Here is a 26,618-nt window from a genome sequence, read left to right on the forward strand (position 1 = left end):
TAAAATTTATGGTAACCATTTTTTGAATTTGAGTGATTACTACATATTGCCAGCTCATGAGTCATTTCAAAGTTATGGAATCTGGGGAAACTTTTCAACAATCTGTTCTTCTGACTGAGCAACCCCAGCTAGCAAATACATTTTCAGCATAAAAGAGTGAGTTCAAGTCAGAGTTCTGTGTTATCCTAGTTACTACAATGCCCACTATAATAAATCACTAATGACTAAAGTTGCCTTTCCTACAGTCCCCAGGGAATTGTCAAGGAACTATCCACACATGCAAACAAAATGTAAAGGTCACTTTACATTTTATTGTGTATTTGTTTAGATAGGATTGGGATTCCTTTTATTTTTAAATATATTTTTATTGCTTCCAGAGAGGAAGGGAGAGATAGAAACATCAATGATGAGAGGGAATCATTGATTGCCTCCTGCATGTTGGACTGAGCCCGCAAACCAGGCATGTGCCCTTGACCAGAATCAAACCTGAGACCCTTCGGTCCGCAGGCCGATGCTCTACTCACTGAGCCAAACCGCCGAGGGCTGGGATTCCTTTTTTAACCTCAAGCAAACCATTGCCTCACTCTGGCCACCAAAAACACTTGGATAATAATCATATGATTTAAGCAGTGGTGAAATAATCTGATTTCACATAGAACTATGGTGAACATAAATGTTAACTTTTCAGTCAAATAAAAGGGAAAACAGCCCTGACTGGTTTGACTCAGTGGATAGGGCGTCGGCCTGTGGACTGAAGGGTCCCAGGTTCGATTCCAGTCCAGGGCATGTACCTTGGTTGCTGGCACATCCCCCGTAGGAGGTGTGCAGGAGGCAGCTGATCGATGTTTCTCTCTCATCGATTTTTCTAACTCTCTATCTCTCTCCCTCTCTGTAAAAAATAAATAAAATAAAGGAAAGGAAAAACAGATTTTTGGGGGGGTTAGTTAATCCTCACCCAAGGATATTTTCCCATTGATTTTTTAGAGAGAGGGAAAGACAGAGAGAAACATCAGTGTAAGGTAGACATATCGATTGGTTGCCTCCTGCACGCTCCCTGACCAGGGCATGGGTCGAGGAGGAAGCTGCAACCAAGGCATGTTCCTTTAACCAGAGTCGAACCTGGGACCCTTTGGTCTGCAGGCTGATGTTCTATCCACTGAGCCAAACCAGCTAGGGCAAGGAAAAACAGATTTTTTAAAAAGGTGGCTATATAATGTATCATTCTACCAATGAAACCTTGAAATGAGACACTGTTAGGGCCGAAAAAATAGAATATTGGGGACTAACTATGGTTATGGTAAATATTAATCTTGCTCTATTAACCATATTGCCTGGTGTTGGTTAAGAAAAGGACATTCTGACCTGGCTGGGAGTTGTAAGCCCCAGGGCCTGAGCGTCAACCTTGGACCAGGGAGTCAACCTTGGATCTGGGAGTCAACCTTGGAATGGGGTCCATTCTCACTCAACAATTGCCTATTATAAAAAGATTAACAGCCCTAGCTGGCTTGGCTCAGTGGATAGAGCGTCAGCCTGCGGACTGAAGGGTCCCAGGTTCAATTCCAGCCAAGGGCACATGCCTGGGTTGCGGGCTTGATCCCCAGTAGGGGGTGTGCAGGCGGCAGCCTATCAATGATTCTCATCATTGATGTTTCTATCTATCTCTCCTCCTCCCTTCCTCTCTGAAATCAATAAAGAAATATATTTAAAAAAAAAAAAAGATTAACAACCATGTTGCCCAAACAATGGAGTCCCACCCCTGCCTCCTACTTCCCCATACCTGTAATCCCTACTTCCCCGTGTAATCTTTGTCTAACCCTATATAAGCAGCTGGCTTATGGGGGGCTGCAGAACAGATTGTTGTGGATGACCTGCTGCTCTCCCATACTGCTGGCACTATCAGAATAAATACTCATATATGATTCAACCCTGTCTCTGCTGAATTGGCTCAAGTAGTGGCAGGCAGCACAGAACCATTGATTGTCCAGTTACAATACTGCTAATAAATAATTCAACCATTTTTTTTTTAAAAAGGTAAAGGACAGACTGACATACCTCCATGTGGAGGTGGGAGGACAAAGAGAGATAAACCAAAGACTTTATATACTTACTAGAGACCCAGTGCACCAATTCGTGCACGGGTTGGTTCCAACTGGCCTGTCCTGATCGGCCAATTGGGCTGGGCTGGCCGGGGGGGAAGGGATGCCGGAGGTTGGCTGGCTGGCCCAGCCCCCTGGTTGAACTCCTGGTCAAGGGGACAATTTGCATATTAGCCTTTTATTATATAGGATATGCATAGCCCAGGGACAAGGACAAAAAGTTGGTGAAGACCTGTGGGGGGTAGAAAAGGGAGAGAAAATGGGAGACTTCTGTAATACTGTCAACAATAATAAATAAATAAATCTTTTAAAAAGGTAAAGGGTGCCCTAGCTCAGTTAGTTGAGTGTCATCCTATGCACTGAGAGGTCATTGGTTCAATTGCCTAGACGGGGCCTGCAGGAAGCAGCCAATCAATGTTTCTCTCTCCCTTCCTCTCTCTCTCTAAAAAAAAAAAAAAAAAAAAGGCAATAAAAACATATCTAGTTCTAGCCGGTTTGGCTCAGTGGATAGAGCGTCGGCCTGTGGACTGAGGGGTCCTGGGTTCGATTCTGGTCAGGGGCTTGTACCCTGGTTGCAGGCACATCCCCAGTGGGGGGTGTGCAGGAGGCAGCTGATTGATGTTTCTCTCTCGTCGATGTTTCTAACTCTCTATCCCTCTACCTTCCTCTCTGTAAAAAATCAATAAAATATATATTTTTAAAAATAAAACATATCTAAAAAAACAAAACAAAAAAAAAGCGGTAAAGGTTAAAGTAGGATTGTCCCAGGCAAATTTTGAAGTGCAGTTGCCCTTTGTCTCTCACACATCAATACTACTTTGTAACTGTTCTCTGTTGAATGTATCATTCTGTTGTCTATGTAACTAAAATGTAAGCCCTTTAACAGAAGGGATTATTTATTTCATTTTTGTTCTCCATAATGCTCTCTTCTCTAACAGGAAAAATTACATGTCAAAACCCAAATATTTATCCTGAAATGTGGAACTGGTATTTATAATTAAATATACCAGAAAGTAAAACTATTGACAAAGACCAAAAACTAGTTTCATCAACTCTTTTAATGATCTCCAGAATATATTTTATCTTCCTCATATATTACCTTCCCCATTTAACCCTGGATAAAAACTGCTTTAAAATCTGAAATATCTTGTGATGACAGAGGAGTTAGCTTTACAGTTGTGAGCACACAAAACAGAGCTTATTCTTGTATTATTATTTATTAATAATTATTATTTTCCCACCCCTGTATTTAATCATCCAAATATTTGGAAGATAATGAAAATAACATTATTAATGTTGTTACCCAAACAAACCTAGTATACAGCTTATGAATGCAATACTAAAAACCCTATATTCTTTCTACCCCTGTCTTCTAATTCACTAATTGGATCCTCAGCTTCCCCTAATCTGCTGTGTATTCCTTCCAGTGTGTTCTTTATTTGTGCTATGTCATTCTTTTTTTTTTTTTTAATTGATTTTTTTACAGAGAGGAAGGGAGAGGGAGAGAGAGTCAGCAACATCGATGAGAAAGAAACATCAGCTGCCTCCTGCACACCCCCTACTGGGGATGTGCCCAAAACCAAGATACATGCCCTTGACCCGAGTCGAACCTGGGACCCTTGAGTCCACAGGCCGACACTCTATCCACTGAGCCAAACAGGTTAGGGCGCTATGTCATTCTTTATTTCTCTTCTCATAGTTACTATATCTTTTCTCATGCTGTTGAGCAACTTTACCATCATTACTCTGAACCAGGCATCCTCAAACTACGGCCCGCGGGCCACACGTGGGTGTTTTTGCCGTTTTGTCTTTTTTACTTCAAAATAAGATTTGTGCAGTGTGCATAGGAATTTGTTCATAGTTTTTTTTAAACTATAGTCTGGCCCTCCAAAGGTCTGAGGGACAGTGAACTGGCCCCCCCTGTTTATAAAGTTTGAGGACCCCTGCTCTGAACTGTGTTTCAGATAAATTTCTTATCTCTATTTCATATCTCTTCTGGAGAATTCTCTTGTTCCTTCATTTGGAGGTTGTTTCTTTGTCTCCTCATTTTGGCTGCCTGCTTGGGTTTGTGACTATGTATTAGGTAGATCTGCTATGCCTCTCAATCTCTAGTGCGAGACAGTGTCAAACACTGTTTCTGACTGATTAGATCAGGCAGACTCAAAGCTTCCAGAGACCACCTCTGCCTACTTGCCCTCAGGCAATTATTCTGAGCTGTGGCGAGAGTTTTTTCAATAGGGTGGGGCAGTTGCTTCTGCCTGGTGGCTAATTGTTATTTTTAGTCTTTTAAGTGGCCTCAGGAACTCCACACCTTGAGGCAAGTTGTTTTCCAATAGGGTGGGTCAACTGTTTTTCCCCCAAGCAAGGCCACCTGTATAGCAAATGTCTGTGTGGGAAAGATTTCAGCTGCATGAGGGAATGACTCAGCCCAGGAAACTGGGGGGTCTGCCTTCTGAGCTCTAACCCGAGCCCCCAATCACACAGCTCCAGTCCACTCTGCCCTCCCTCTACCAGAGCACAAGGTAGGTGGCTGGCTCCACAGGGCCCTTTAAGAGGGTGCCTGAATTTCCAGCCATCACTCCCTGGCAGACCCCACTGCTTCTCACAGCCAGATGTTATGTGGATACCCTTCTCAGTTCTGGTGCTCTCTGTTGGGGGCCCAGCTTGGGGATTAGAACTCAGAGTTCTCAATGGCAACTCCCACAGCTGAGGTCTATCTCTGGAACTTCAGTTGCTGTCTGTGGGCACCTGGCCAGCCCTTTCATGCCTCCTCCCCTCCTATCAGTCTCTATTCGGTCTCCACTTTTGGTCCTAGGGTATCAGGGTTCTCTCCAGCGAGTCTTCTGTTGATTATTCAGGCAGTTTTTATGTATTTTAGTTGTAATTCCAGTTTGTCCCTGGGAACATGTCCATGCAGCATCCACTTACTCTGTCACCATTTTAAATCTCCAAAACCATATTTTCAATTTGAGTTTTGAAATTTTGCTGTTTCATGTTTATTAGTCAGTTGGAAGATGATCTTGAAGGTCTCCTATATTCTTTCTAGATTGTGATGGACTACCTCCAAGATGGCCAATAATGACACCCACCTTTTAGTATTCATGGCATGTGGTTGCCTCCTGCATTTATCTGTGTGACTAATAAAATGCAGCTGATGCTGAAACCGGTGTGGCTCAGTGGATAGAGCGTCGGCCTGCTGACTGAAGGGTCCCAGGTTCGATTCTGGTCAGGGGCATGAACCTTGGTTGCGGGCACATCCCCAGTGGGGGGCGTGCAGGAGGCGGCTGATCGATGTTTCTCTCTCATCGATGTTTCTAGCTCTCTACCCTCTCCCTTCCTCTCTGTAAAAAAAAATCAATAAAATATATTTTTTTTAAAAAATGCAGCTGAATTAACATGGTACTTCTGAGGTTAAGTTACAAAAGACATTGTGGTTTCTGTCTTATTCATTTTTTTTCTTTTTTAATGTTTTTATTGATTGCAGAGAGTGGAAGGGAGAGGAAGAGAAACAAACATCAATGATGAGAATCATCAATCAGTTGCCTCCTGCATGTTCCCTACTGGGGATTGAGACCAAAACCTAGGCATGTGCCCTTGTCAGGAATTGAACTGTGACCTCCTGGTTCACGGGTCAACTCTGAACCACTGTGCCACACCGGCAGGGCTCTACTTTGTTCTTTTTAAAAAATATATTTTAATTGATTTCAGAGAGGAAGGTAGAGATAAAAACATCACTGATGAGAGAGAATCACTTATTGGCTGCCTCCTGCATGCCCCCTACTGGTGGTCAAGCCTGCAACCCAGGCATGTGCCTTTGATTGGAATCGAACCAGGGACTCTTCAGTCCTCAGGTCGACACTCTTTCCACTGAGCTAAACTGGCAAGGGCTGTTTATTGTTTTAAGCTACTAAATTTTGAGGTATTTTTATGCAGCAATACAGAACTAACACATTTTTTTCATAACTACCATATTTTAATCTTTAAGGAATGAGATAAATAGGTCAAGAACCTGTTCTACAAAATATTGAAAAAGTAAGTTAATGGACATTATTGTGGGAAGCCCTATGAAGGGGTACATATGGCAAGGAACTGAGACCTCCTACCAACAAATTATCAAACCTGTGGATGGGGTTGTAGAAACCCTGATTTATAGCCACTTGATCAAAAGTATATGTGATTTGTAATTGGTATCTGAAGTGGGTGCAGTCTTGTGAGACTGAGCTCTTAATTTGTGGGTTCTGATAACTCCAGGTAGATACAGAACTGAATTGAATTGTAGGACATCCAGTTGGTATCTGCAGAAATTAGAGAATTGCTTGGTGTAGGAAAACCCATATATCTTGTGTCAGAGTATTCTGTGAATAAAAGAAGAAATAGTGTTTTCCTTTTAGTGGACATAGTTAAGTAGTGGCAAAGTAAAATATCCACAGACTAGACAGAATCCTATATAATAAAAGGCTAATATGCCAATCAACCGAATGTCAGAACAACCGGTCACTATGACGCACAATGACCATCAGGGGGCAGACGCTCAATGCAGGAGCTGCCCCCTGGTGGTCAGTGTGCTCCCACAGGGGTAGGGCTGTTCAACCAGAAGCCGGGCTCACAGCTGGCGAGCACAGTGGTGGTGGCAGGAGCCTCTCCCACCTCTGTGGCAGCGCTAAGAATGTCTGACTGCCGGCTTAATAGTGCGGGCCTAAGCCATCAGTTGGACATCCCCCAAGGGCTCCCGGACTGCAAGAGGGCACAGTCCGGGTTGAGGGACACCCCCCCCAACCCCCCAAGTGCACGAATTTTGTGCATGAGGCTCTGTAATGTACTGCTATGGACACAATCTTCAAAAGATAAGATTAAGCAATAAACATAGTGCAGTCTATGCATAGATTATCAGAGAGAATACACAAAAAAGGGGGGAAATACTGATGGCCTTGGGGACTGAGGTGGGGTTTTTTCATTATGTACCATTTTATACATCATGAATTTTCCATCATGCAGATTTGTTACATAGGCAAGTAAAATTTAATAAAAATAGAAACATTAAAACATTTGTGATTACATAACATCTTCAACTCCTTAAAGAATACGTCTGAACATATCCCAAGGAACACATACAGAAAAGAGCTAATTTTAGCATTTGCATTTATGTGTGTCAAGCCAAAAATGTTTCCAGTATTAGACAACTACTGGTATGGTATATAATTAGACTCTATTGCACTAAAAATGTGATCTATGAAAGAATTAATGCTGTGGCATTTTTGCATTAAAGATTATCCATTATTTTAGTCAAAATGGAAATTTTAATTTCATATAGACAGGATTAGATTATTCTCTTTAAAACCACTGGCAAAAATGGTGAAAAAGTAGCTAAACGGATTTTCCTTGCTTTTATTATACATTCAGATTTGTTGAATTTCTACATGGACCAGCTAATGTATTACAGATCTAATTTATGGGAAAACCCTTCAAAATAAATTGACTTAACAATGTTTCTAAGTTGCTATGTCTCTCCCTTGAAAGATCTGAAAAACAAACTATTATCCAAAAATCCCTTCATTTTTTTTTTTTTTTTTGAGGGATTGAACCCAGAACCTTGGCATATCGGGATGATGCTCTAACCAGCAAGCTACCTGGCCAGAGCCCAAAATACCTTTTTAAAAACTAGCCACAATTAACATTTTACCCAGACCACTGGTTCTCAATTATTTTTCTTATGGACACTAGTATGCTTCCAATTGTGCAGTACCTAGCATATTATAGGTATACTAGGAGCCCAGTGCATGAATTCATGCACCCTGAAAGGAACTGTGGTGGGCACAGGGACAGGTCTCAGCCCATCCTCCGAGCCCCCGTCAGGCCCCTCCCGCTGCCGCCACTCCCATGCAATGATGGTGCCCACCCCGCTCGCACCCGCTGCCGGCGCAGAGCGATTAGGACCAGCGCCGCCAGCAGGTACAAGCAGCAGCTGCTGCCCTGATTGCCCCTCAAGAGCAGGGGGAGGTGGAGAAGCTCTGAGGGGAAACTGGGGCTGGCAGCAGGCGCGAGCAGGGCCGGCGCCAGCAGTAGGTGCAAGCACCTGGCGGGACGGCGGTGCACGGGAGCAAAGAATTTTCAGTAACCACCAGAGGCTAGCCCTGATGACAGTGATAGGCGCCCCGCCTTGGTCTGGTGCTCCTGCTCACCTGCTCCACCATCCCGCCGCGGCTGATGCCCACCATGTTTGGTGCTCTGCCACCTGCTGCCGATGCCCGCCATGTTCTGCATGCGCCCCCTGGTGGTCAGCACACATCATAGCGAACGGTTTTTCCGTTGTTTCGCTGTTTGGTCTATTTGCATATTAGGGTTTTATATATGTAATCAACTCTTCAATCTTTCAATGAGAGATGTTGTCCTAAATTAATAAATTTTAAAAATTCCTCATTGTAGAACAATTCACCACACTAAAATGACATACTTAGTATTTTAGTATTAGTTCCTTTTAGTTTTTTCTACATTACCAAAGTACAGTTTTATTCACTTTTAATTGCAATGTCATCAAATGTTATAAGCCATAACTGACTTAACCATATTCTTACTGTTAAGATATTTAGCCTGTTTCGATGAACAATGCATTTATCTTAAGTTACTCTAAAAGCACGATATGGCACAACAGAAAGTTAATATATATCATTAAAACCAACAATAAAAATCCAGCAATATCACAAACAATTTACTGATTTATTAGCTGAACAAACATATTTCCATATAATCATTGAAACTATATGATATATAAAATAATTTAAGAAATGTTGGGAATTAGCAGCACCATCCATTATTGAAATAGCAAGAGAAACTTCACACACATTTTATGCAAACACTAGAAGAGGGTAACTACTTTAAGACCTAATAATGCCACTGAATGTCTGGGATAACTGAGAGGGGCATTTTTTTAGGGAAACAAACCTTCTATTCCAAAGGTTTAGTGAATATATCTGATGATTATTTTTTTTAGAAAAATGCTACTGAAATAAAAGATAGTGCATAGTATTTTAATTAGGACAAGAAGACTAAAAGCCAGCTACTTCTGCTTCTATGAAAAATTTAGTTCTGAATTATGAAATTAGAAATAAAAAATAATTTTTAAAAGACAATAGTTGTCTCTAAGAAACATTAAGTGGAACACAGATCACTATGAAAATACGTCACTTTCCAGTTTGCTTAATAATTTACTTTAAAAAGTTGTATAGTTTCATCACAAGTGACTTAATAAGCATTTTTAAAAGTTTAAAACCTTTAGCCCTGTTGTTATATTTACTGTGTATCAGAGTAAGAGACTGAGTTTGTGTGAAGGATACAAATTTACACACATTTTACAGCAACGTATACCCTAACATCTATAAAATTCACATTTATAATACAAGCAAGTACAAGGCCAGGATTAAACTGTTGAATTCTAAAAAGTCAAACTGTATACCATTTTTATTTTGTCCTTTTTAAAAAAAGTTCAACTTCGGCACCATCTTCAAAAGTCTTATATCCTAAATTTGGAAAAAAGACATTTTTCAGATCCAGTTCAGCAAACACAAACAGTTTTTCGGTGCTGGTGAAGTAAAGGATTTCCAATTTTCTTCTGGCCCCTAAGTCTGCGTCGCATGGTAAGTTTAACAGAGTTCTTTCGCTGTGAGGTTGTGGCGAGGCTTGCAGGCTGAGCACTATTACTTCGACTTAAACCATTTCGTTTATGCTTCTTCATAAGAGGGCCAGAATTGGATTCTTCTAATGTCCTTTTAAAGTTTGCTGGAGGGGTTCTTTCAACTTCTTGGGCTTTCATTTGACCTGAAGTTGACATCTTTAAATTTTTTTGGTCCATGATGGTGTTTGTTGAATTGGTAGGCACCAGGCCAACTGATAGGCTATTATTCAAAGAATCATGTATCCTTAATGTCAGGGCTTTAGTGCAGTTTTCTTCAAGTGGCTCTGTATCTTTTGAGGGTAAGACTGCAGCCTGGACATTCCCTCGAGCTACCTCAGTTGGGACTTCTAAGTAATTCTCTGAGAAGGCATTACTACGAACAAGGGCAGGTATATGGTCCTTAGAGTTCAGCCTTGACCAAGGGTCCTCCTCCATCGACTGAAAAACAAGAAAGTAAACCAAATAAGAAATCACTTATCCTAGAACTCAGCCTGACCCTTGGGAAGATGAAGGGTTTCATTAGAATAAATGACAAACTTGGCTTTTTCCTATTTTCTATAGTCTAATTTCTGAATATTTAGTAGAGTGGAAAATGTAAAGTGCAACATTAAAGCAACTATGCGATAAGGAAACTCACGTTGTTGCTTTGCACCCTACTGAACATGGCTGGGGCTACTCTCCAAAAAATAAGTGAAGATCATTTAGAAACTCGCATATATTGTTTTTTAGAAGCTTCACAGGTGATTCAGATAATGTACCACTCCTTTAGCTGTACAGCTCTAGATATACATACACTCAGACTATCCTCCCATCTCCAGACAGATAAGAACATTCTTCCTATCAAACCCAATCTTCCACTATAATAACAACATATACAATCATTGTCTTGCCCTAGCCTGTTTTGCTCAGTGGAAAAGAGTGTCGGCCTGTGGACTGAAGAGTCCCAGGTTCGATTCCATACAAGGGCATGTACCTCAGTTGCAAGCTCGATCCCTGGCCCTGGTCTGGGCACATGCAGAAGGCAACCAATCGATGTGTCTCTCTCACATCGATGTTTCTCTCTGTGTGTCTCTCCAATCCCTTTCACTCTCTCTAAAAAGTCACTGGAAAAATATCCTTGAGTGAGGATTTATGGAATCATTTGTCTTACAGTTTCTCAAGAACAGAATTTAAGCATAAATACTATCTCCCCCCCAAATATGTAACATTTTCTTCAATAGCTTCCTCTCTTCTCAAATAAATTATTAATATAATATATTCTTGCCCTAGCCACTTTGGCTCAGTAGAGAGAGCATCGGCCTGCGGATGGTGCCAGTTACATGACAAAGATTCATCAGGTTCTTGAGAGTAGTTCAAATCCAAAGTCTTATTATACGAGAATTCTGAAAACTATTTTCAAGTAACACTAACCAAAGAAACTCTACCTATTAAAACAACTTAAATACTATAGAACTATATACCTTGACTGGTGGTGTAGAACTTGGAGAAGGAGTCCGCAGGCTGGTTTCTTGACTATTATAGGAAGGGCTATCAGTTAGGTTCAGATAGAGCTCATCATCATTGGTGAAATTTCCCTGACTACCCACTCCTGGAGAGATGCAGATTACGATGGCACTGGTATTATCTGCTCGGAGCATCCGCTGCCTCCAGCGGCCTAGTGCTCGATTCACAAGCATTTTGGCACAAGATTGTCCATGCTCACCACCCTATATTTAAAAGAAGGAGATGGAAGTCAACCACTCAAATTTAGTCACCACTACACATATGATCTAAATTAAATTTTCAAAATTTCAAACATTATCCATAGATCCTAAAACTATGTCAAAATCGTACTATCTAAATTTTCAAAAAATAATAAAATAAGGCTTATTCTGTATTTAGATTTCACCTATATTTTTATCTTTTTGGTAGCAAGAAATGTGTCTTCACTGTAACACTAGTTACAGTTATTAAAGTTACATATAGTTAAGACAAAGTTATATAGAAGTTATCTAAAAAGCAAAGTAAACATCAAGTTATTATAAACAACTCACAAATTATTATAATCAAGAATGGCAACAAAAAAACCCACCTCATTGCAAAGGGCCAATTTCCTCCTAAAATAAGAGCTTCTAAAAATCAAAGAGAATGACCCAAAATAAAAATTGTCAAAGGATATGAACAAATCCAGAGACGGAAATATAAATGACCCTTAAACATATATTTTTAAATGGTCAGTGTCATTCATAGGAGAAAAAAAGCAACACAATAAGTTGTTATGGTATAGAGATCAAATACAAATCAACAGAGTAAAAAAACTTAAATGACCTCATATTATGCAAATAAATGTAGTTGGGAAGAAAACTTTCAGCGTCATACATGGATTCAATCATTGCTAAGTTTCAGAGAACAGAAATGAAAATGATGTGCTCCAGAAAATAGGACTACATGTCTTACGAAGTACCCCTAGAAATAACTGAATTATGAAAATGAGTGGAATTGGTTGAAAAAGAAATATATCATGAACTATAAATGGAAAAATACTTTAATGTTATTTTATGTAACCTATTAAAATATATTAACATACTCTAAGTACATATTAATGTATTATAATGTATACTATATGATGTACTATCTAGTACTTTAAGCATTGCATATAAAAATATATATTATCTATAATATACTATAAGACATTTGGTTGTCATCTGTATCCCTAAAGTGTATATATTCAAACTGGATAAATAACTGGGTTGTGTTTTTTTATCCTTTCCTTGAACAAAAAAAAAAAAAAATAGGGAAACGTCTTTACTTGGTGTTGTCTGATATTAAGCATATTACAGTATTTCGACACATTAATGATGGCAAACTGCAAATAACTCTTCTCAGCTGTTTTGTTTAAAACCTTAATTAGCCTGGCCAGTGTTGCTCAGTGGTTGAATATCAACCTATGAACCAGGAGGTCACAGTTAAGATTCCCAGTTGGGGCACATACCCAGGTTTCGGGCTCGATCCCCAGGAGGGTGCGTGTAGGAGGCAGCTGATCAATGATTCTCTCTCATCATTTATATTTCTATCTCTCTCTCTCTTCCTCTCTGAAATCAATAAAAATGTATTTAAAAAATAAATAAAATCTTATTATCTTGCATCCCCAAAATAAGTATCATTTTGTAATGATTTTTAAAATACTGCCTGTTTCTCAATTTCTCATATGAAAAAACATGCACCTCACAAATGACAAAAGGCAGCATTAATTTCTCATTCATGACTCTAACACATTCCCCAGTACATGTTTCATCATTGCCCAAACAGTAGCTCACCGAGAACTCCTTTACCTTTCACTTTTTCAGTGTGCCTCTGTATTTCCCACCCAAACAAAGCTTCATGAAAACAAAATCTGTATAAGCCAATTCCACTACTTACTTAAATTTTTCCCTCAGCTCACTGTTTCAGCTGACTATTTGAGCCCCCCTAATATTGTGTCCTTTTTTATTTTATTTTTAAAATATTTTTAAATTGACTTCAGTGAGAGGATGGGAGAGGGAGAGAGGGTTTGTTAGGGGGAAGCACTGATGAAAATGTTCTGGGATTAAATAGTGGTGATGGTTACACAACTGAGAATGTACTAACAATCACTAAATTATACACTTTAAAAGGGTAAATAAATGTTAGGGTGTAAAATATATCTCGATTAAAAAAGGAATTGGTGAGGTTTCAAAAGTCATTACGTCGAGGGCTATTCATAATAAAGTCAGTGGTTATATCTTTTGTTACCTAGTTTTATATATTTCCTGCCTTGTCACACTAATGAGCTGCAAAAGCTATGTTTTGCTTACTTCTAAAGCCAGGCCAATGCAAATATCTACTTAAGGTAAACAAAAAGCACCAGAACAATGTATACACAATAATATCAAATTCCTGAGTCACTTCTCACCATCATGTATTTTTTCTCCTCTTGGTCCTGGCACATTGAGATGGCATCTTGAGGTGGAATCATATTCCAAAGTCCATCACTCCCCAAGATAATATACTTGTGCTTCTGGGGATCAAGAGTGTGAACACTTGTGTCTGGTTCAGGTGACACTACAAATTCACCACTGAAGAAATCATAGCTCCACAAATCACCTGAGAGCAGAAGAAGCAAGAAATATTATTTCCAAAATAGTAGTATCACATCAACAGATTAAAGGAGAAAATGTACATGTTCGTTTCAATAGGCGCAGAAAAGTGATAACATTCAAAATCCATTCATGATACTTTAAAAAAGCTTCCTAGCAAAATAGAGATTTAAGGTAACTCCCTTAACCTGATAAAAATATGCCTTCTACCACCACTTCTATTCCAATATTATACTGGAGATCCTTTCCAGCACAGTAAGATGATAAAAATAAATCAGATATATAAATCAGGAAGGAGAAAATAAAACTATCATTATTTGCAGATAATTTTATTTCTACATGGGAAACAAAAAAGAAATTAGATAAATTATCAGAATAGATACATTTAGCAAAGTTGTTAAATACAAACCCTATAGATAAAAGTCAACTGTAGCCCTGGCCAGTTTCCTCAGTGGTTAGAGCGTCGGCCCATGGACCAAAGGGTCACAGATTCGATTCCTGGTCCAGGCATGTACCTCGGTTGCAGGTTCGATCCCAGGCCCCGTCGGGGGGTGAGTGGGAGGCAACCAGTCGATGTCTCTCCCCTCCTTCCCTCTCCCTTCCACTCTCTCTCTAAAGATCAATGGAAAAAATATCCTTGGGTGAGGATTTTTTTAAAAAGACAATTGTGTATTTCTACACAATAGCAAGAAATAGAAAATAGAAAATTTTAAACAATTCCATTTACAACAGTGAAACAAATGTAAAGTAGTTAGAAATAAATTTAACAAAAGGTATGATCGTCTTTTATGGACAAGACTCTACAATTAGATTCCTTTTAGAAATGGGGAAATAAACTATATTCATAGACAGGAAGACTTGATATTATAAAAATGTTAATTCTTCCAAAAATAGCTTATAAAGTAAATGTAATTCAAACCAGAATCCCAAAAAATTTTTTTAAGATTTTTTAAAATTGATTTTTAGAAAGAGGAAGGAAGTGGGAGAGAGAGAAACATCCATGTGAGATCAAATGAATAAGGATCAGAATTGAGCCTTGAACTAAAACAGGATCAGACTGTCATTCCCATACATACTTAAAGGAGGGCCCTTGGGCACTGTGGCAGATATTGTTGGTTGCTTGCTCAATGGTCATTTGCCTTTCGTTCTCAGTAGGGACACTGGGGGAACACCAGAGGAGAAAGGCCTTCTGATTTCAGTATGTTCTCTGCTTACTCCTGTGACACATGGCAGCCAGCCAGTGTGCAGGACACCCAGTTGTCTGTACCCCTAGTGAATTTCAGCACCCCACCCTCTCTGTGAGTAGCTTTCCATGGAGAGCTTTCCAGCAACTGTTGCCTCACCTAATCCATTCTCAAAACTGCAACCAAAACTATCTCTTTAAAACACAAATTTAAAATGATGGGGTGATGGCTGCACAGCAATGTAAATGTATTTAATACCACTAAACTGCACATTCAAAATTGTTAAGACAGTAAATTTTTTATATGTATTTTGCTATAATTTTAAAAACACAAAAATCTAGTTATATATTTCCCACTCCAACTCTGCAGTAGTTTACTCTTGTTCTTAAGATATCCAGACTATAAAAATGCATTATTTTCTCATTTTATCCATGCCTCTTATTCCCATATCTCTGTTCCAGCCACCCTGGCCTTCATTAGAGTCCCTTTTATATTCACCATAATTCCCATATCACAGAGCTGTTCACAAATTCCACTCCTATGCCTAGAACACACTTTCTTCCTCTTTAAAAAAATATATATATTTACTAGTAATTGATTTCAGAGAGGAAAGGAGAGATAGAAACATCAATAACGAGAGAGAATCACTGAACGGCTGCCTACTGCAAGCCCTCCACTGGGGATTGAGCCAGCAACCTGGGCATATACCCTGACCTAGAATCAAACCGTGACCTCCTAGTTCATATTCATAGGTTGACACTCAACCACTAAGCAACACTAACAGGGCTCTTCTACTCTAAATTTCTAGTAATTATTTTTTTTTTTTTATTTTTTACAGAGAGGAAGGGAGAGGGACAGAGAGCTAGAAACATCGATGAGAGAGAAACATCCACCAGCCGCCTCCTGCACACCCCCCACTGGGGATGTGCCCGCAACCAATGTACATGCCCTTGACCGGAATCGAACCTGGGACCCTTCAGTCTGCAGACTGACGCTCTATCCACTGAGCCAAACCGGTTTCGGCTCTAGTAATTCTTTAGGCCTCAACTCAAACATCATTCCTCTGACATCTCCAGTTATGTAAAATACCCCTGTTTTAAATTTTCTTTAGCACATATGCAAGCACTTCTTTTTTTACAAGCACTTGTTATAATTTTAAGTTCTTTTTGTGATCATTTTATGAATGCCTCTACCCTTCTCTAAACTGTGAGCTTGCATGAGGGCAAAGACTATGTGCTTGGTACATACTGCCCTTAATAATCTATAATAGTGTCAACAACTAACTAACTAAATAAATGGCCCTCACTGGTTTGGCTTAGTGGATAGAGCATCGGTTTGGGATGAAAGGTTCTGGGTTCGATTCCAATCAAGGGCACATGCCCAGGTTGCGGGCTCGATCCCGAGTAGGGGGCATGCAGGAGTCAGCCAATTGATGATTCTTTCTCATCATTGATGTTTCTATCTCTCTCTCTCCCCATCTCCCTTCCTCTCTGAAATCAATATATTTTTTTAAAAAAGAATAAATGATTTGCGAGACTCATGTGCAATTCCATCAGGCAGCCACTAGGAGGCACCTTAGCTTCATTTGTATTCAATTATGTTCCTCATCAATGCTAAAATGGTACCCATTTTTATAAGTTTTCTTCCACTACAGAAAATAGCCATAAGTCACAATAATGGTGCTAAATACTATCATTTAATTTACCATAAACCAATAGTATTATCATGCAACAAATTAAAGAAAACTAAAATTTCTTTCTTAAAAAATGTTCAGAATAAGGACTAAAAAAGTAATGTAACAAGTCATTTTTAGCTTAAATATTCAAATGTAAAGGGTATTATTATTTTTTAGAAGAAAATGTGATAGAAAGTAAAATCAAGAGAAAAAACAGAAGCCATTTTTTCATAACTAAAACAATTCCATCTCTCTTATACAAGTCTTTTTATATAAAGATTTATTCATTTCCATGAATTTATTTACAAAGTTATGTTCAAACTAGAGGCCCAGTGCACAGATTCATGCCTGGTGGGGTTCGGCTGGCCTGGCCCCAATTGGGGCAGATCAGGGCCGGCCTGTCCAAAGGAGGAGACAGCGGGAGGTTGGCCGGCCAGCCTGCCCCTATCGGGGCCCAATCTGAGCCAGGTCGGGTGCGGGAAGGGGCCGCGGGCGATTGGCCAGTGGCCAACCTCCTACAGCCCCTCCCTCTATGCCCCCTATCGGGGGGAGGGGCTGTGGGCCGATTGTGGTGGTGGGGGCCCATCAGAGGCAGGGAGGCCGGGGGGGAGGGGCTGCAGGAGGTTGGCTGGCCAATAGGGGTGGGGAGTGCGGTCAGGGGCAGGGCCAGCTTGGGGGAGGGGCCATGGGAGGTTGGCTGGCTGGCCCCACCCCCCACTCAGCCGTTTCGCTGGCTACAGTGGGCATCATAGTGACCGGTCATTCAGGCGTTACAGTCGCTTGCTTTTTACATAGAATATAGATGTTGTAGGACATTACTATAGCAATTACCATTTACTAGTACCTCCTACGTGAAGTTTTCACTGTTCTAGTAGATCTTTCCTATCAACTGTATTATTCTTTCCCTTTTTAAAACAGCAGCAGCAAATCCTCTCTTGACCCTATACTTTCTGCTTCAGCTAAAGCCTCATTTCTCTCCTTTCTTTCATAATAAAATAACTAGGAAGAGTGTCTAAAATTCACAGCAATGTGAATATACTTAATACCACTAAACTGTACATTAAAAATTGTTAAGACAGTAAATTTACCATTTACTAAATTTGATGTTGCTAGATCAAATTTTCCTCCTCTTGCTCTTTATTGAACCAACTCCAATAATGATTAGAGTCTTACTATCCTACCAAAAGATAGTTTATCAAAATCACCAAGGACCTCCACATTGCTACTAAACCCAATGGTCACTTCTTAGTCTCCCCTTACCTGAACTATCAACAGTATTTGAAATACTGACATACAACAGGTAAAACTGACGTATAACAAAATACCTTCTTGAGCTCGCCAGTGTGGCTTAAGTGGTTGAACATCGAACCATGTACCAAGAGGTCGCCAGTTTGATTCCCAGTCAGGGCATATGCCCAGGTTGCAGGCTCGATCCCCGGTGGGGGCCGTGCAAGAGGCAGCCAACCAATGTATGTTTGTTTGTTTCTTTCTTTCTTTCTTTCTTTCTTTGTCTCTCTCTCTCTCTCTTCCTCTCTAAAATCAATAAAAACGTATTTTTAAAAAATACCTTCTTGAAACACTTTCTTACTTGGCTTTCAGGACATGCTCTCCTGAATTTCCTTCTATTTTACTTGGAGTTCTTTCTCAGTCTTGTTTTGCCTTGTTACTCCTTTCATATCCCCAACTCTTAACAGTGATAGTATCTCAGGGTTCAGTCACTGGTTCTTTCCAGTGTAGTTTCTAGCTACACTCAATCTCTTGATGACCTCATTAAATCACAGGCCTTTGAACATCATTATCTCTATGCTCTGGCTCCAGCCTAAACCTTACCTACAGTCAATTCCATAACCAGAAGCCAACTGGACATCACATCTGTTAAAGCACTGAATCCCTCAAAACTGATGATCCAGTCTTTGCTATCAGTTAATGGCAACTTCCACCTTTCAAACTGCTCAGTTAAGGGGAAAAAATCCTAAGTCACTCCAATAATTTCAATATAAAAATTTTAAAGACCTAAGTAATAAGGTCATTTTCATTTATTGTTCCTTCTGCCTAAATTATCTTGCCCGAGACACCCCCAGGTCTTAATGCCTAATCTCTTTACTCAAATGTTATCTTTCTAGACTGATGACCATCTCATTTAAAACTGCACCCCCACCACCACAACATTTTGTTTTATTTTTCACGGGAGTGGAAGGGGAGTGGGAGAGACAGAGAGAAAGAAACACATCCATGTCAGAGACACATCGAATGGTTGCCTCCTGCACATGCCCAGAGGTCTGTGCCCTAATAGGTGCCAGGGATCGAGCCTGCAACCCAGGTATGTGCCCTTGATCAGAATTGAACCTGCGACCCTTCAGTATCAGGCTGATGCTCTATCCAATGAGCCAAACCAACTACGGTCAATATACATTCTTTTCATTTACTTTAGTGTATCATCTGTTTTCCCCTACTAGAAACAGAATAAATTCTAAATTCCACAGGTCCAGAAATGTTTTACTGTTTTGTTCATTGTGGGATCCCCAGAACCCAGAACAGTACACTTAGACTAGAATGCTAGCAGGCATTTAATAAATATTTGGTGAATGAATGAGCAATCATGAAGAAGGGGTAACTGTGTGGTTTTAAAATGTGTGCACAAATTCTCTGATACTCTTTTGTAAAGAGGTAGACCTAATTCCCCTCCACTCAAGGGCGGGCTAGACTTACTGACACAGTGCTAACAAAATAAGGAAGGAAGTGATGATATGTTGCTAATGACACTAGATCATAAAAACACACTGTAGCTACTACCTCGCTTTCTTAGCAGAGGTATCAGCTTTGTAAATTGACACTAATATAATACCTGCCTAATCCACTGTCTACCATCCATATTCCAAAAACTATCAGATGGCCTAATAGTGTCCTTTACAGGATCCAGCCTAGAATCAGGAACAGCATTTACTTGCAACATTTCTTTGGCCTCCTTTAGTCTGGATTGAGCCACAGTGGCCATGGCCTTAGCTTAACATTTTTCAATGCTTCCCAGTACACTTAGACTAGAATGCTAGTACCTGTCACGATGTGGCCCATGCCTGCCTTAATAACTCCAACCTTTTGGTAATTTCTAGAACATGCTAAGCTCTTTCCTAATTCAGGACCCATGCCTGAATATTCTACAACAGGATCTTCACAAGAATAGCTTCTTTTCAAAAACAGATGAGGTTCAGGGAGCTTCCTGGTTGGTGAACACATGAAGATTTGGTAAGAGTGGTGCCTGGAGAGGGCATGAAAGCTCCGCGCCCTTTCCCCATACCTTGCCCTATGCATCTCTTTCATCTGGCTGTTCCTCAGTTATATTCCTTTATAACAAACCATGATCTGGTGAGAAAAACAACAACCAAAAAAATCCCAATTCCTTCTCAGTCATTATATCTCAGCCAAAGTAACACTTCCTAAAGGAACATTTCCATCACACTGTCTAAAATAGCTTTCCCCTTTTAAATTCTTCTTTATCACAGGACCCTGTTTCTTTCTCTCATTGTATTTTCTAATCTGTAATTATTTCATTTACAAGTTACTTCTTTATTGCCTGTCTCTCCACCAAGTACAGTCTTGCTCCATGAGGGCAGACAGTGTATCTGTAATATCTCACCAAAACCTAACACAATGCCTGGCACCAAGTCAGTATTTAAGTGTCTATTAGAGAAAAGAGGGAGAGAAAGAGAAAAAGGGTGTTTTCTAAGACTAAAAAAAATTTTAGAATAAAATTTAAGTAGCACATTCAAGGTAAGACTTTTATAGCTACAATCTTCTAACTTTCCTTACAATTCAAGGTGGACCAGAAAGCAAGTATTTTTATTTTATCATGGCCAATTTACTTTTCTACCTAAAAAAAAGCTTTGAAGACCATTAAGAAAAATATAAAGGTTTTAAGTAGGAAAGGACATTTAGAAATAAATTTTAAGGGTAACATCAAGCATAGGCATACATGTACTTCCCTAGTATAGAAGGGAGTTAGCAAAACACTGAATATGATTCATGATCAAAGAGTAAATGGCATTGAAATCTATACATTAACCTTCCCCTCACTTAGGTGTTAAAGCATTTAATATAATATCATCATATTTCTACCCCCATTGTGTACCAAATGAGGATTTAGAATCTTTTTCATTTTGCTACCATATATTGTAGAAAATCCAATATGATTTCATCAAATGTAAGCTGTACTTACCAAGTGCTCTTGCTACTGCCAGAAAAGGAATCTGGTCAATAACGGTGCTCCTTCTAACAGGTCCATTATGTGTGAGCCGAGGTCGTTTCCAAACTACACGATTCACCCCAGACTTGTTCATCACACTAAAAAACAGAGTTCACATAAATACACTATTAAAACATAACAACTAAGGTGGCTCTATATGTTAAATAACAAATAAAATCAATTATATGATCACAAAATAATGACATGTCTGTTTCAGATACAAAGATGCATAAGCCAAGGTTCCTGTTCAGAGAGAATAAATAAAGTAGGGTAGGTTAAGCAGAGGAGAATCTGAAGATTACTAAAGCAGGCTAAACATAATGGACTGGTAGTAATGGGAAGAAAAATGAGTAGCTATCATAAAAAAGGGGGGGGCAGATAACTTGATAACTAAAAAAAATGGATGGGAGGAAGAAGAGGATATAAATGAGAGGAATTAAATAGTGATTAAAAAAACTACAAAGAAAAGGTTATATAGTTTTTGAGGGATTTGAGGGTACTCAGAAATTAATTTTTAATACTTTTTATTTAAGGAATTAATAGTAAATACCTCAATAGAAATATCTATGTAGTTAGATATTTCTGTAATCAGAAGTGTAAGATTAGACTTTGGAAACAGATCTGTAAAAATGTAGATTTCGGAGTTACAGAATAAGAAAAACCATCCTAGAAATTCTGCATAGGAGCAACAGAAATCTGTAATTAGTAACCCTAGGAGTTAGGATACTCTAGGTTGCCTAAAACATGGAAATATGGTCAAGTCTTAGAACAAAAAATTTACTGACAACAATAGAGATGGGAAAATAAACCAATAGAGATGGTCTCTCTACCTGTGCCTGTATTATTGAAATCGGAAGCTGACCTTTAAATCAATTTAATCATAATCTGCCTGAATTTTAAAAAAATAAATAGAAGACAAATGTTCGTCTGGAAGGCTAGAAAAGTTGGGGTGTAGAATGGCAAAGAGTATTTATAAGAAACAATATTAGGTCCATATGACAGACACTTGCTAATCATAATGATTCATTCCCAAGGCTGTCAAAGACAGGTGACTTATTAAGGTAATCTAATCAAGCCTCCACACTTGGGCCCAGAAACCCTTTGATTATAATCTGAAATTTCATTTCATCTACAGCCAGTCAATAATATGTGGACTTCTAGTCAGTTATTTTTCTCACTAATAAGAACTATATAACATTCTGACATATGAGTCTCTTATTAGTTTACTATGTTGGCTGTGAGTAGCATGACTCTTATTCCCCTAAACTTGATGAGCACTGAAACTAAACTGGCTTTAGGTATGGAAAACTGAAGACAGGACAAATAATGGTCACCACCTCCAAATGAATGTCACTATGAAATGCCTGCTGTACACCTCAGCAGCAGCCATCTGGTTATATCCTCTATGGTTATTGTATCTCTGTTCTAACTTCAAAGGGATAAAAATACTATCGAGAGAAGAGATAAATGAAAAAAAGTTCTAAGAGAAGTAAAATAAAGGCATAAACCTTATAAATGAGAAAAGAACAATCTTCCTCTGACCAAAAAGAAAAACAAACAAACAAACAAAAAAAAACACACAGGCATGAAATGCAGAAGGAGAACCTCAATCTTCTTTCTTTCTTTTTCTTTTTTTTAAAAAATATATTTTATTGATTTTTTACAGAGAGGAAAGAGAGAGGGATAGAGAGTTAGAAACATCGATGAGAGAGAAACATCGATCAGCTGCCTCTTGCACACCCCCTACTGAGGATGTGCCCGCAACCAAGGTACATGCCCTTGACCGGAATCGAACCTGGGACCCTTGAGTCCGCAGGTCGACGCTCTATCCATTGAGCCAAACCGGTTCCGGCTCAATCTTCTTTCTAAAGTAGAAAACAAGCTCATCTGATAAGGACAAACCAGGAGATTTAAGCAGCTGTGTCATGAAACTTCCTGCAATTATGGAAATGTTTACCCTGCACTGCCCAAATACAGTAGTCACAAACGATATGTACCTATTGAGCACTGCAAATGTGAAACTGAATTAATCCTATTTAATTTTAATTAGTTTATACTTGAATTTAAACAGCTATATGTGGCCAGTGGCTACTATATCAGGCAACACAGGGAAGGAATGAAGCAAGTACAGAATGATTAAAAAAAATGTCAATGTTAATGTTAATATAGAAGAGAAATTCAAGAGAGTTGGTAATTTACTATCCTTTTTTAGGTTAATTCACAATTCTGAAAGCAATATTGTTCTAGGGCCTAACAAGAGTAAGAAAGAATATCAAAGGCAGTCATTTTATTATTTTATGCTTTCTTCAATGCTGATCCTCAAAAGCAAATCAGAAAATAAAAAAAACCTTAAAAAGATAAAAAAATTTAAAAAGCAAATCAGAGAATAAAGACTAAGTCTATCATTCAGAAAAATCTATGAAACATGAGAGTTACAGGAAAAGAGATACCTACATTCTGTCTCCCTAACACCTTAAGCCCTATATGTTCCTAAACCTGCTCCCTAAAAATAAGACTTAATATTTAAGTAATTACAGTAGCTTCCAATTACTTCCAATATAACTCTACTAGCAGCTCTCTTAATACTTAATATTAAAAAATATTATGGTCTCTATATTTCTGAGAAACAAAAGACAAAATAATGGTACTGATTAAAACAAAGTTTTAAATTTGGAATAAAAAAACCAAAGCAATGATAGAAGAAATGCTGCTTTTATTGCACTCCTCACAGTTACCCTGTACCATCCAAAGACATACATAAAAGAACAACCTGATATGCAGAGAGCTGACTGACAGCAACAGAAGGCTAGAAAAACAGAGCACTGGCCAGTTGCCTAGGGTGAGACAGAGGAAAAGGAGGAAATGACTTATAATAAAACAGCTCAATTCATGCAAAAAGACACCTGCTCCCAAATAACAAAGAGCATCTGTCCAACTATCCAGATGGTATTTTAAGAGATAAGACAAAAAAACATAAACTCTAAAAAAAACTTAGGACAATCAGAGAAAATGTAATTTAAAAATTCATATAGCAAGATAAAGAAAGAACAGTCAAGAAAATATAATTTAAAAATTAATGAGAAGGGATTAGGCCTACCCATGTTACAAACTATAATAAAGCCTCAATTTAAAAAGTAAGCCCGGCCGGCAAGGCTCAGTGGTTGAGCGTGCGTCCACCTATGAACCAGGAGGTCACAGTTAATTCCCAATCAGGGCATATGCCCAGGTTGCAGGATCGATCCTCAGTGTGGGGTGTGCAGGAGGCAGCCAATCAATGATTCTCTCTCATCATTGATGTTTCTATCTCCCTCTCCCTCTCCCTTCCTCTCTGAAATCAATACACACACACACACACACACACACACACACACACACACACACACATATATATATATACTAGAGGCCCAGTGCACGAAATTCGTGCACAGGTAGGGTCCCTAGCGGCTGCCGGTCGGGGCCTCCCTTTGTTCCCTGCCACCCCTGGTGTTCAGCACACATCATAGCCTGTGATCAAACTCCCGGTTGGTCGAACTCCCGAGGGGACACTTTGCATATTAGGCTTTTATATATATAGATATTTTTAAAAGTATGGTTCTAGTACATGAACATATAGTATTAAAAAAAATAGAGCTGTAGCTGGTTTGGCTCAGTGGATAGAGCGTTGACCTGCAGACTGAAGGATCCTGGGTTCAATTCCAGTCAAGGGCACATGCCCAGCTGTAGGCTCAATCCCCAATAGGGGTTTGCAGGAGGTAGCAGATCAATGATTCTCTCTCATCATTGATGTTTCTATCTCTATCTCTTTCTCCTTCTCCCTTCCTCTCTAAAATTAATAAAATATATATTTAAAAAATTCTTACAGATATAAGTTTATTTTTAAAAAAATAAAGCCCAGAAAAAGACCCAAATACATACAGGAATTCAATTTATAATAGCAAAGCCCACTTTGCATGACTACCAGCAGTATCATACAAACTGTCATATAGACTGACCTTCACACTCAAAGGATCAAATATATTATAGCATGAAACCAGGCTCATTTAAATTTGTGGGATACAGAACAGGAAACAGTATGAGAGCAGGCAGCTTGTATCATGTTGTTTTCAGCAATGACCCTTACAGAAATCCAGGAGCCATTCTGTAGCCTCTCATCCTTGAGTTTCATATGCGTCAGGAATCAATCATATATATATATATATATATATATATATATATATATATATATATATACACACACACACACACACACACACACACACACACACATATACATACTAGAGGCCCGGTGCATGACATTCGTGCACTGGGGGAGGGAGGTCCCTCAGCCCAGCCTGCACCCTCTCACAGTCCAGGGACCCCTCGGGAGATCTCTGCCAAGCAGGGAGCGGGCCTAAGCTGGCAGTTAAGACATCCCCCGAAGGGTCCTTAGCCCTGCTGCAGAGGCAAGAGAGGCTCCCGCCACCGCCGCTGCACTCGCCAGCCATGAGCCTGGCTTCTGGCTGAGTGGCATTCCCCCTGTGGGAGCACACTTACCACCAGGGAGAAGCTCCTGCATTGAGTGTCTGCCCCCTGGTAGTTAGTGTGTGTCATAGCGACTGGTCGTTCCACCATTTGGTCAATTTGCATATTAGCCTTTTATTATATAGGATGTTTTTAAATATATTTTATTGATTTCAGAGAGGAAGGGAGAGGGAGAGATAGAAACATCAATGATGAGAGAGAATCATTGATTGTCTGCCTCCTGCACACCCCACACTGGAGATTGAGCCCACAACTTGGGCATGTGCCCTGACTGGGAATCAAACCATGACCTCCTGGTTCATAGGTTGATGCTCAACCACTAAGCCACACCAGCCGGGCTTTATTTTTTAAGTGATTTTTAGAGTGAAAGGAAGGGAAAAGGAGAGATTTTTAGAGTGAAAGGAAGGGAGAGGGAGAGAGAGAGAAACACTGAAGTGAGAACAGAACATCATTCGGCTGCCTCCTGCACGCCCCTCAGACTCCTCTTTGGCCCAGCAATACCACTTCTAGGAAATGATCCTTCAAATAATACTTGCACTGTACAAAAAGATGCATGTGCAGGATTTTTCGTTTTACAATAGTTTGTAATAACAAAAAAATTAGAAATAAATATTCTTCAATAGACTAAATAAATTATAGTACTTCCATACATGGTACAATTTCATATTTGATTGTGTATGAATATCTCTCTATTGAACAATAAACAGTAATATTAGTTTCTTATAGTTGGAAGAGAATTGAGTGGCCTATGGGACAGTAGTAGTTGAGAGATCTTCTATACTATATCATTTTATGATACCTAAAAAAGTATGTGTGTGCATATATACATAAATAAATAATCATTCAGAAAATTTTTAACATTGGTACATTTCTATCCTATTCCTATTTCTCAGCATAGTTGAGATTACACTATATCATTTTATACTAGTATGCTGCTTATTCTATGACCAATAGTCATTCTATTATTAAAAATACCTCATATACATGACAATTCATTAGCATACTCTCTCTACCTTTAATTATGCTTAAAATTTTTCACAATATAATTGATTTTTTAAAATCCTATATAATAAAAGCGTAGTATGCCCTAACCCGTTTGGCTCAGTGGATAGAGTGTCAGCCTACGGACTGAAGGGTCC

At 39.2% G+C, this 26,618-nt stretch overlaps 1 protein-coding gene across 1 annotated transcript in view; it reads right to left on the reverse strand.

Moving 5' to 3' along the window:
* Positions 1-8,791: 8,791 nt before the first annotated feature.
* The window catches only part of PPM1D (protein phosphatase, Mg2+/Mn2+ dependent 1D), a 34,765-nt gene continuing 16,938 nt past the window's right edge, over positions 8,792-26,618 (reverse strand). Inside the window, exons 3-6 of the mRNA XM_079797919.1 lie at positions 20,932-21,056; positions 13,676-13,866; positions 11,226-11,471; positions 8,792-10,203 (exon numbers count right to left, since the gene is read on the reverse strand). Coding sequence (XP_079654045.1) covers positions 9,646-10,203; positions 11,226-11,471; positions 13,676-13,866; positions 20,932-21,056 — 1,120 coding nt within the window. The 3' untranslated portion in view covers positions 8,792-9,645. The remainder of the gene's footprint in view (positions 10,204-11,225; positions 11,472-13,675; positions 13,867-20,931; positions 21,057-26,618) is intronic.

This window comes from Cnephaeus nilssonii (genome assembly GCF_951640355.1).
Source record: "Cnephaeus nilssonii genome assembly, chromosome: 19".
Classification (NCBI taxonomy): domain Eukaryota; kingdom Metazoa; phylum Chordata; class Mammalia; order Chiroptera; family Vespertilionidae; genus Cnephaeus; species Cnephaeus nilssonii.